The sequence below is a fragment of the Schistocerca americana genome, chromosome 6 (genome assembly GCF_021461395.2).
Source record: "Schistocerca americana isolate TAMUIC-IGC-003095 chromosome 6, iqSchAmer2.1, whole genome shotgun sequence".
NCBI lineage: Eukaryota > Metazoa > Arthropoda > Insecta > Orthoptera > Acrididae > Schistocerca > Schistocerca americana.
In genome coordinates this window covers 251,314,034-251,326,600 of record NC_060124.1, presented here as the reverse complement: position 1 = coordinate 251,326,600, position 12,567 = coordinate 251,314,034, and the positions used below count along the sequence as shown (strand labels likewise).

The 12,567-nt window shown below is 45.3% G+C and overlaps 1 protein-coding gene across 1 annotated transcript in view; it reads left to right on the top strand.

The window, feature by feature from the left end:
- Window positions 1-12,567, top strand: part of LOC124620077 (CD151 antigen-like) — a 206,088-nt gene that overhangs the window by 170,443 nt on the left and 23,078 nt on the right. The window contains exons 5-6 of the mRNA XM_047146743.1: window positions 4,696-4,782; window positions 8,758-8,841. Of these exons, the coding sequence (XP_047002699.1) occupies window positions 4,696-4,782; window positions 8,758-8,841 (171 nt within the window). The remainder of the gene's footprint in view (window positions 1-4,695; window positions 4,783-8,757; window positions 8,842-12,567) is intronic.

Below are 12,567 nucleotides of genomic sequence, written 5' to 3'. Positions count from 1 at the left end.
GTCATTGACATCTGTCCGCCATAATCTAGGCCGTGCGGAGGTTCGAGTCCTCCCAAGGGCATGGATGTGTGTGTTATCCTCAGCGTAAGTTAGTTTAAGTTAGATAAAGTAGTGTGTAAGCCAAGGGACCGATGACCTCCGCAGTTTGGTCCCATAGGAACTTACCAAAAAATTTCGAAATTTTCTCATAATCTAGGCAGTCGGCGCCGTCTCCTTCCTCCCTCTTGGGTGCACCTCCACAATTTCTGCGGCCACCTGTTACTAAGCATTCGTTCTAAATGGCGATACCGTAATATTACCTGTCTATCGCAGTAGTTTCCAGTCTGTTCGCTTCCAATCACATAATTTTTCTGGTTTCTTAACTCTCAATGTTGTCTAATCTTGAGACTGAGCAGTCTCGAGTAACCAATTTTCGGAGCATAACACTTTCCTTTTCTTCTCTTCATTACTTCCTAAATAACCCACATATACATGTGCTTTCCACTAATGTTTTGTATATAAATTTTATAGTTTTTTGTAATATTCTTGCGCGAAAAATACATACGTGGATCAATTTATTAATATTTACGATGAAATTTTTGTACTGAAAGATTTCGGACGTCCAGTACCTTCCTATTGGGTTTCAGATTGTTAACTGTCGATTTCTTCTAGCTAAGGTGTCATAGGTGGATAAACACATGTTGTGTAGCCTATTGAGCAGACGATTTTAGCCACATTGTCCCAGAACGTTATGACCACCACCTGCCTTGAGATTGACTGCCCCGGTGCGATTGCGGGCAGCTGACACGGTAAGGGTGTATAAGCTGAGGAGAGACAAGTGGCTACGAGAAGGCCATTTACACTTGCGGCTACGACAAAGGGCAGATGGTTATGGACCATCACTTGCGGACGAACATCTCGGGAACGGCGAAACTGGTCCACTTTTTGCGTGCTGCTGTCGCCGCCATCTACGGAAAGTGGTTAAAGGGCGGTACAATCATGAGCAGGAGACGAGGTGTTGAACGTCCACGACTGATTACAGAATGTGCGGGTCGCCCGCTCTGTGAAGCAGAACGACAGGCGATCTGCCGCAGGTATGACGACAGCGTACGGTACAGGTGTAGGCGAAAGTGTGTCGGAGGACACCGTTCAATGTACTTTGTCGAACATGGGACTCCGTAACAGACGACACCTACCTGTTCACATCTCGACGCAATGACATCATCAGTTACGATTGCAGTTGGCACGGGATGAACCAGACCAGACTGTGGGTAAAGGGAAACTTGTTGTCTGGTCGAAGGAATGACGTTTCTTGTTACGCTAGGTCGACGGTCCTGTCCGGCTAGGCCGTCATCCAGGTGGATTTGAAAGGCTGCTCGAAACGAGCTTTGTGCCAGGAACGTACATCTATGCTGTGATGGCTTTAACCTGGGCTTCCAGGGGAACTGCGGTAGTAGCTGAAGACACGGTGACAGCTGTGAGCTGCGTGAACATTACTGCTAACCACCCGCTTCCCCTAATGCTTGAGGTATTCCCCAACGGCGGTGGCACCTTTCAGCTAACTGTTCGTGTCACAAGGTGGCTGCAGTGGTTTGAGGAGCATAATAACAAACTAAAGTAGCTGTCTCAGCATCAAATTCACCCGATTCAACCCAAAGGAACACCTCTGGAACGCGCCTTCAAACCACCGGCCCGTAATTTACGGAAATAGTGAGACACATGGGCGTAGACATCTGGTGCCACATAGATCCACAAACCTGCCAAGCAATGGCTGGATCTGTGCCGCGCAGAATAACTGCTTTATTTCGTTCCAAAGGTAGACAAACACGCTGTTCATCAGATGGTTTTCGCTCATCGGTGCGGGTCACGAATGCCACAATGGGCATCTGGTGAAGTTTATCGTCGAGGCGATATGGAAAACAGCAGTGGCACCAAATGCAAGAAAAAACATTTTTCCCTTGTTATTTACTTCACAGAAAACTCTAGTGTTAATTGACGAACTTGGGACAAATTACTATGTAATCCACGTCTTATCCAAAACAATTTTGCGATCAAGAAAAGTTTAAAACTTTATATTATCATTTGCGTAACTTCCTTCTCAGTATACTACAGTAGATTTCCTTCTGTCCAACAGGGATCCAGTGTGTTTCTCATAATATAAACTGCTCATGCTTCTCTCATCCCCATCAGTTTCTAGTTTCTTGCTTCCATCTCCTCTCTTAATCGAAGCCTATTATTTCTCTCTGCTCTGACTTTCCAACTACTTCTCCACAGTGATTTCTTCTATAGTGTTGCCACATTAGATGCCGATTCTCACATTAGACAAAAACGTCAGCTAATCAGGAAACTGCTTAATACAATTTTAAAAAGACTTACATTTCTTAAATTACGTACAGTACATTCAATACTAGGAGGGCTGCTTGGAAAGTAAGGTCCAATCGGTCGCGAAATAAAAACCACAGTGAAAATCAATAATTTTTTGATCGCAACGGTTAGCCACACATTCCAGCTACCTTTGCAAATAGCCGTGGCGTTGTACAAACTTCCCAGTACCCTCGTCAAAGAAAGCAGCCGCCTGTGCTTTCCGCCAATTCTCTACGATGGTCCGCCTATCGTTGTTTGTGCCAAAGTGTTGTCTTCGTAGCCAGCAGTTCAGGTGAGCAGAGATGAACAACTGAGGGAGCCAATTAAGGGCTATATGGTGGGTGATCAGACACTTCCCATTGAAAACGCTGCAGGAGCGTCTTCATTGCCCCTGCAGAATGTGGCTGAAAATTGTCTCGAAGAAAGAAATGCATGACATTTATGTTATGTGGGCTGCATAACTTCAGGCAAAATCTCTCAGCAGATCCACATACTTCGTGGGAGACACTGTTGTTTCAGGCATGTCCACGTGATCACTTTGCGCTCTGAACTGAAAAGAGCGACGTGAAGCGATCAACAGGCACACTAAAGACACTGCCCAACACATCCGTGCAAAGTTCCATCGAATTTCCATAGTGGTTTCCATTTCGCGCCTAATCGGAGCTTACTTTCCGAATATGCCTCGTATTGTTATTATCATGATCACTATTATTGTCCTATAACGGGAGATCTAGTTTCTGTTTGAGGGCGTTGCTGCAGCGTATATGTGCCGTAACGTCAGTCCTATGACGGTATATAAGCACCGACATATAGGCAAGAGATTAGTGTGACATTCGCGTCTTTCGGACATGCGTGCGGTGAACGCGGAAATACGAACTATGGCGACGTCATTACCAATGTGTCCAAACAGAACCAATGTGCTGTTATTCTTTTTTTGATTGCCGAAGAAACAACACGGGCTGACATCAAGGAGAATGAAAAATGTGTACGGTCCAGCATGTCTGGCTTATTGACGAGCCAGTTACTCGGCCACCACTGACCAGACGTTTTCAGTTGGTGAGAGATCTGGAGAATGTGCTGGCCAGGGCAGCAGTCGAACATTTTCTGTATCCAGAAAGGCCCGTACAGGACCTGCAACATGCGGTCGTGCATTGTCCTGCTGAAATGTAGGGTTTCGCAGGGATCGAATGAAGGGTACAGCCACAGGTCGTAACACATATGAAATGTAACATCCACTGTTCAATATGCCGACAATGCGAACAAGTGGTGACCGAGACGTGTAAGCAATGGCACCCCATACCATCACGCCGGGTGATACGCCAGTATGGCGATGACGAATACGCGTTTCCAATCTTCGTTCACCGCGATTTCGCCAAACACGGATGCGACCATCATGATGCTGTAAACAGAATCTGGATTCATCCGAAAAAATGACGTTTTGCCATTCGTGCACCCAGGTTCGTCGTTGAGTACACTATCACAGGCGCTCCTGTCTGTGATGCAGCGTCAAGGTTAACCGCAGCCATGGTGTCCGAGCTGATAGTCCATGTTGCTGCAAACGTCGTCGAACTGTTCGTGCAGATGGCTGTTGTCTTGCATACGTCCCCATCTGTTGACTCAGGGATCGAGACGTGGTTTCACGATCCGTTACAGCCATACGGATAAGATGCCTGTCATCTCTACTGCTAGTGATGTGAGGCCGTTGGCATCCAGCACGGCCTTCTGTATTACCCTCCTGAACCCACCGATTCCATATTCTGCTAACAGTCGTTGGATCTCGAGCAACGGGAGCAGCAATGTTGCGATACGATAAACCGCAATCGCGATAGGCTACAATCCGACCTTTATCAAAGTCGGAAACGTGATGGTACGCATTTCTCTTCCTTACACGAGGCATCACAACAACGTTTTACCAGGCAACGCCGGTCAACTGCTGTTTGTGTATGAGAAATCGGTTGGAAACGTTCCTCACGTCAGCACGTTGTAGGTGTCGCCACCGGCGCCCACCTTGAGTGAATGCTCTGAAAAGGTATTCATTTGCATATCACAGCGTCTTCTTCCTGTCGGTTAAATTTCGCATCGGTAGCACCTCATCGTCGTGGTGTAGCAATTTTAATGGCCAGTAGTGTACTAAACATATTGAAATTACTGATTCACTAAAGATGTCTGGATAGATGTAAGAGGATCCCTCAGGACCCTAACATCAGGTGAAATAAATACACAACATAAAATAAATATACAAATACATACACTTTTCTACTGTCAAAAAACCATTTTTATTGATGATTTCACAGTTGTGCTGCTGTGTTGTTCGTCTTCTTAACATAGGACTATCTGTTTTCGTACACACAGGTGGAGGAACCGTGGCAGACGCCGAACCCGGTGGACGAGCGAGCGTGCCAGGACAATAACGACGCGTCGGGGGCCAGGCACAGCAGGGTGAGTGTCCGAGTCACTTCTTCTCGCCACCTCACTGCCACTTACAGCATCTCGCTGCCACTTCCTACAGCAACACAGATGGTACATTCCGGTGTAACGCACTTAAAGTAAACTACGTATAAATTCTGTCAAAGTGTGCAATAAGGTTGTCTGTAAAGCACGTAGTAGCTCATCCCGAGAAATGAAATGTGCGTATGACATTATTAACTAGGAGACCCCAGCCGAGGTGTTCGGCCGCCTAGTGGATGTCTTTTTATTTGACGCCACTTCGACGACCTGCACGTTGATGCTGATGAAATGATGACACCAACTCACGCACACCATCCGGCGCAGAGAAAATCTCCAACCCGGACAGGAATCGAACCCGGGGCCCCGTGATCGAGAATCAGCAACCCTAACCACGGGACCACGAGTTGCCGGCAGATCATCCCAAAGACGTCGCATCAAAGATCTGGGTATTCTTACGTCATTTCCAAGTACCCTTATTCCTTAACGGTATTTGTGGCTAAAAGTGAGTTTCACCTGAACTACAATTTACGCAGCTACGTTGCAAACAGACACGACTTCCACGTACACTGTCCGAGTCTTATGGTCTAGTGGGGAGCCCGCACGGTAGCTTAGTGTGTTCGGTCAGCGGACTTGCGACCCTGTGTAATAAGCAAACTGAGTGTAGATGCCGTTTGAAAGGTGTCATGCTGCAGTCATGGACTGTGCGGCTGGTCCCGGCGGAGGTTCGAGTCCTCCCTCGGGCATGGGTGTGTGTGTTTGTCCCTAGGATAATTTAGGTTAAGTAGTGTGTGAGCTTAGGGACTGATGACCTTAGCAGTTGTCCCATAAGATTTCACACACATTTGAACATTTGAACAAAAGTGTCATGCGGCATCTGCTTGGGACTGATGACGAAAAATCACAAATACACCGATAGAACGAAAGGAAAACTGAAAGTGGTTAGTGGTGCTGCCTCTTGATTGTGGGGTTCCAGCTTCAGTTCCCGGGTGGGTCAGTGATTTTATTCGCATGCGGTGTGACTGCTTCTGTTGTCCTAATTTTTGAATCCCGCCTGATAGACGGCGCCTGGGTCTGCTCCTGTAAACTGAAGGGTAGGCCGAATGTAGGAAGTGAGTAGGACCAGGAGCAGGAAAAGGTGAAATGCTTCGATACTGCTGGTAGATTTTACAAGTTTACTGGTGTATGAACATATGCAACTGATAATACTTCACATTGGCTGAGATGAGCACGTAGGTGCGAAGCTGTACATTAATCAAATCTAACAACGCCTAGTAGTTACAAAGGCAAAATCTGTAGTGGCTTGCCACTATGGGGCTTAACATCTATGTTCATCAGACCACCTAGAACTTAGAACTACTTAAACCTAACTAACCTAAGGACATCACACAACACCCAGTCATCACGAGGCAGAGAAAATCCCTGACCCCGCCGGGAATCGAACCCGGGAACCCGGGCGCGGGAAGCGAGAACGCTACCGCACGACCACGAGCTGCGGACGCTTGCCACTATGAAATAGAAACAATGTTGCTTGGTCGTCTACTCGGAATCAAATGGGTTGAATCTGGAGCGGCGCTCGTAGAGTTGAACAGCGCCGGCTAGAGGGCGCTGTCGTCGGTGTCGGTGTCGTAGTGCCAACCTAAGAACTTTTACCTACGCCGTGGCATCGTAGCTATCGATAACACACTAATCATTTCATCCCATGTTCGTCGACAGGAAAGCCGCCGAAATGGCCTCAGACTGAAATATTTAGACCAGGAGGCCGAACAACCCTGCCGAATAATGGCCGTACAATCCTTTCACTTTCTTTTTCACCTAGACTTTGTACCAAACTATAGGAGCACACTCGAAGCAATAGATAAAAATGTAAACTTCTACAACCAACAATCACGTTTGAAACTGGCGAGGGACGGAGAGGGGAATTAATAATAAGTAATGCCTGTACGTCCCATATTCCTCAATAGTTGGTAGCATTGGCACGTCATTGTTTCAGCACATTGCGCGGAGTCTCTGTTAGAACATCAGCTGGTCGCAAGCTATCGTTGAGGTTAGTATGACAGCCGCAGTCGGATAGTTTGAGGGAAGCTCGGCACAGTGATTGAAGCAACGTGCTGTCATTGACTTCCTAAAAGATAACAGTGTTGCTCCAGTTGAAGTTTACCGTACAAGGAAAGCTGTTTACGGAAATGGCTGATCTGTTGTTGTTATCACTGTGAAAGAATGGGATAACGAATACAAAGCTGGAGAAGGTTGTATACTGAAATTGTGTGCTAAACAAGGAGTTGGATGAAAGTCGATGAGGTGCAAAAGGAAAGTCGACAGAAAATTGTGACAGAATGGCGTTTGAGACAAAAATCAAGTCTCTCACCTTATTGCTTTACTTGACTATCGCAAAATTTTTGTTTAGTGGGTTCCACAGATGTTCATACCGTAGATGAAGACTCGCAGACTTGAAATTTTCAGTAATATTGATTGCATTATCAGACTGAATAAAAATGTTCGTGGACTTGGGCCTCCCGTCGAGTAGACCGTTCGCCGGGTGCAAGTCTTTCGATTTGACGCCACTTCGGCGACTTCCGCGTCGATGGGGATGAAACGATGATGATTAGGACAACACAACACCCAGTCCGTGAGTGGAGAAAATCTCCGACGCAGCCAGGAATCGAGCCCGGGCCCTTAGGACTGACATTCTGTCGCGCTGACCACTCAGCTACCGAGGGCTGACATGAGACTGAATTATTAATTTGTTGTACATTCCTATGGGACCAAACTGCTGGGGTCATCGGTCCCTAGACTTACACACTATTTAATCTTTCTTGAGCTAAGTGACGCTAAGGACAACACAAACACCCATGCCCGAGGGAGGATTCGAACCACCGACTGGGTGAGCTGCGGGAATCGTGGCAAGGCGCCCATGACCGCGCGGACACCCCGCGCGGAATGAAACTGAAGCTCAAGCTTTTTCCGACATCATTATGACTTCAGATGAAATTTGAGTTCCCAATTATTAAGAAATCCGAGCAGTGTGGAGGACCTGGTTAGGGAAGCTGGAGGTGAAATCTCTCCGTAACAGCTTGAAAGCTGCCGTTGTCAGTACTCTTATTGGTAATAGCAGCTCATTTTCGGAGGCTGCGATACCAATGATATTCTAGAAATTTTGTCAGTGGAGAGAGACAGTCGGTCAGTCGGTGACATGTGGTCAAGTGTGGTCGGGGTGCAGCCCAAGTGTGTGCGAACAGAAAGTTGATTTTAGGTAAGGAAATATTTGAAAGTAATAAGAAGTGTTTAGACCCACCGAGATGAGAGAAAATTCATAGGTAATTCTGTGAAAATAATTCTGAAAAGCCGTCAGTTACTGCAAACTGCTGGCCGCGGGATGATGTGTGTGTGTGTATGTATTTGTACAGCATGGAAAACTAGTTTCTTTACAGGCTACCGTATTTAAAAGGTGTACTGTCGATGAAGGCATTACCTACCGTTAAACTCTCGTAAATGACAATGGAATTAGAACCTTATTCTCTTAGTCGCTTCTTGTACAAGTTACTTCATTAGCTTCTCTCTAGTCCAAAGATTAAGCATAAGCTGGTAGAGAGGAAAGTGGAAAGAGAAATGGAGAAATACTGAATTGTCAGTGAATGACTACCAAGATTTATCGCGCAGATTGGGTCTGTATTTCGGACGTAGGGCGCTTTGAACAGATATGTGAATCAAAGGTAATAAGTAATCGATCAGTCCGTAACTTCTGTCTTGACTGTATTCCCACTGTGAGAAGAGCGGAGGCTCTTGGCGAAGATCACAACGTGCTGCCCGCAATCTCCAATCTCCTGTTACTTTTGACCTCTTTGCTTGTCAGAGCAGGTTTTTGAATGGAACTTTTCTTTAGGATAGCTTCGTGCAGACTCATTTTATTATTATAATTATTATTAATGAAACCAGGAATTATATGATTCGTCTTCTCTTTCCTTTCAGGGCTGCTATCTGCAGTTAGAAGCTTGGTTCAAAACAGAGACGACAATTCTCATAGCTGTGGGAATCAGCACTGCAGCATTCCAGGTGAGTCAGTAGTGTGTCTTTTAACGTAAGCATAAGAGTCCTTCTCTTCCGGAGGTGCGTGACAGTCGGATAACGAGGTAGTTCCTCTCACACGCAAAGTCTTAAATAAAACGTGATGCATCCCAATATCTTGCAGTACCACTAACTTTTTAACTAAACCCATGTTAAACGTGTTTGTTTGAAGGCCTCCTCCGCAACTAGCACAACAAGCACAGAAATATTTGTTTTGTAAATAAAAACCGCTTTTCTTTGCTGCACTGTATTTTATTTCTCCCAGACGCGTTTCGCCTTTTTCAAGAAAAAAATAAATAAATAAAAAAAATCGCTCTGAGCACTATGGGACTTAACTTCTGAGGTCATCAGTTCCCTAGGACTTAGAACTACTTAAACCTAACTAACCTAAGGACATAACACACATCATCCATGCCCAAGGCAGGATTCAAACCTGCGACCGTAGCGGTCGCGCGGTTCCAGACTGTAGCGCCTAGAACCGCTCGGCCACTCCGGCCGGCCGCCTTTTTCACTTTAAGCCATCAGTAGTGGGTTAGTTCTTCGCGTTTTTGGTTGACATCTGGGTTTCCTTTCATCTGGTCACATGCTGGAGATCACACTACAGTTTTATTTACGAAACGTAAGCCTGTTTTTATGATCCGAACATTTTTCTTCCCACTTCCCATCTTGTTTGTCCTTACAGTGAACTCAGAATAATTACGTCTTGAAATCACAGTTTTCGACCAACTATGTATAATTGGTGGTAGAAGACTGATTGTTGTGATGCACAATAAGGGCAAACAGGGTGAAAAATAGGAAGCAAAAATGTTCGGATCATAAAAATGTGCTTATGTTTTGTAAACAGAGCTGTACTGCGACCTCCAGCATGTGACCAGATGAGAGGAAACGCAGATGCTAACCAAAAGGGCGAAGAACTATTCTACTGATGATGCCTTAAAGTGAAAAAGGCAAAACGCGTCTGGGAGAAATAAAATACGGTGCACCAAGGAACGGTGGTTTTCATTTAAAAGAACAAATAAACCCATGTTAGTTACGAATGTGCTAACAGAAATGTTTCAATATTAACGCAGGTCGCAAACACTACGAATCTGTCTCGATCCCAAACCCATAAGCTAAGAGATTAAGTGGTGGGGAACCAGTAGGTCATCATATTGGAAGCTCTCGATCAATCTACTGTATAATAAACATTTTAGTTAAATGTTTTCAGGCATGTTATTAAGCGCATCTGTAACGTCTTATGCAGAGTAGTGTAGACAACTACGATAAAGACTACAGGATTGTGTTTTGATGTCCCATCGACAATGAAGTCATTGTTACGGATTGTGTGGCAGCATAAAGTCAGTGAGTAATTACCACTTACAAAATAACTACGCATTAAAGTTCATCCTCATTACACCGGAAGTCTCTGCTATGGGTTGTCAGATGCATTTTCTTTGGTCTTTCGGCAGAGATTTGCAACGTCCTTTTTGCAACAAGCATTCCCTCAGAGAGACGCTTGGCCCTAAATCGATCTCAATGAACACTAAGATGCAAATCTACAACACAGTGATATGCCCAGCAGTAATGTACGGTTCAGAAACATGGAGCATGACTAAGCGAGAAAGGGGAAAACTATTAATATTTGAAAGAAGAGTAATGAGGAAGATATGGGGACAAGTTTTAGATAACGGAGAATGGAGGAGGAGGAAAAATGAGGAAAGCTACCTTCTGATGCGACAACCAACTATCCTACAGAAGATAAAGAGCAAAAGAATACAATGGGTGGGCCATGTAGTCCGTATACCAGATGGAATACAGGCGAAGATGGCACTGGCGGGGAAACCAAACACCAAACGCCCCATTGGACGAGCAAGGCAGCGAAGGACCTAGCAGCCCTGGGAACTGAAGACACCTGGAGAAACCGGGAGCAAAACAGAAAGGAATGGAGGCAGTTTGTGGAAGCAGAGCGTGGTCTGCAGGGCCTGTGATCGCTGAATAACTATCTAGCTGGAGTCAGCCCAAACAAATGATGCTTGTGACGTCCCAACGTCGACGGAAAGCGTCGGTTTGTTTCTCATAACAAACAAAATTACTTCAAACTGGGAATTTTTCGTGCCCATTCTATAGAGCGATCCCAAGTTACTCCAGTGCGTTATTCATTTTATGGACATGTATTAGCAAGGACGGTAAAACATGAAGAATAATCACCGTTCCATCAGCCACTGAGCAGTGCTGCTGCATGACAGTTGCAGTAAGCAAGGGCCAGGGTGGTGCTGCCGTTCTTCGTTTTTTACTGTCGCTGTTAATGCACACCGTTAAAACTAATATCGCACAGCTCTGTCGGATGGACACGTAAAATACCAGTTCAAAAATTGTAAAGGGAAACAAACTGACCTATGATACATGTGTTGAACTGTATTTGTTTAGGCTGACTCCAGCTACATGTTGCAACAACGAGATTGCAGAAATATACCGCAACGCCAGAGAAAATGCGCCTGACGGTTCTTATGACAGGTACCCTGGATGATAACAGATAATAAAAAATAGAAGCCGCGCGGTATTAGCCGAGCGGTCTCAGGCGCTGCAGTCACGGACTGTGCGGCTGGTGCCGGCGGAGGTTCGAGTCCTCCCTCGGGCATGGGTGTGTGTGTTTCTTCACGAGGCAAGTAGCTCTATTATACAGCTTAATGATGATGGCATCCCCTTGGGGAAATTATTCCGGAGGTAAAATAGCTCCAGTTTGCATCTGAAAGTGGGCACTGCTGAGGAGGATGTGTCTTTAGGAAAAACAAACCTGTCATTCTGCGAGGCGGAGTGTTGAACGAGATTCCTTTTTCGGGTAGGCAGATTAGAAAATTGGGAAAGGGAAATGGATAGGTTTGAAGTAGGGAGTTGTGGTGGCAGGAAGAATAGAACTCCTGGCCAGATCAGTATACACAAAACCTGGTAGGGGTAATGGAGGAGTAGGCATAATAATGAAGAAGAAAATAGGGATGCGGGTGAACAACTGGAACAGCATTGTGGCGCATTATTACAGGCAAGATAGACACGACGCTAACACCCGACACAGCAGTAAAAGTCTCGTATATGCAAATTAGTTCCGCAGATGACGAAGAGATTGAAACAATGTGTGATTAAAAGAATTTGGTAGTAAGAAAACAAAGAGGAAAATATGGAATGAGATCGCCTAGAAGAATTTTGCACAGGCATAATTTAACCATCACTAAATTTAGTTTAAGAATCATCAGAAAAGAGAGTACACAGCGAATATACAACATTACCTGACGGCTAGTGACTTGGTTGGAAGAGGCAGCCACGTCAGAAATACAACTCCTATTGAGCAAGGCATATGACACAGGCGAAATACCTTCAGACTTCAGGGAGCATGTAATAATTCCGTTTCCAAAAAAGGTAGGTGCTGACATGTGTGAGCAGTAGCAAAGCATCAGTTTTAAAAAATCATGGTTGCACAATATTGACATGAATTACACTGCACTGCAAAACATAAGGACGAGCTAGGTAGAGTAAAAGAACATAGAAACTACTCGGTGGAAACAAATGAAAGTGCGTATGCATGTTGCCAGAAGTCACCCTGTCGTGCATAGAAAGTTGGACGACACATTGCGTGAGATCAGAGTGACTAGACCGTCAATAGCTCCATAACACGAAGAGTTGAAGGAACGGAAAACACAGTTTGTGTCAATCATCGAGCAGTTACGGTGCACTGTGATGAAG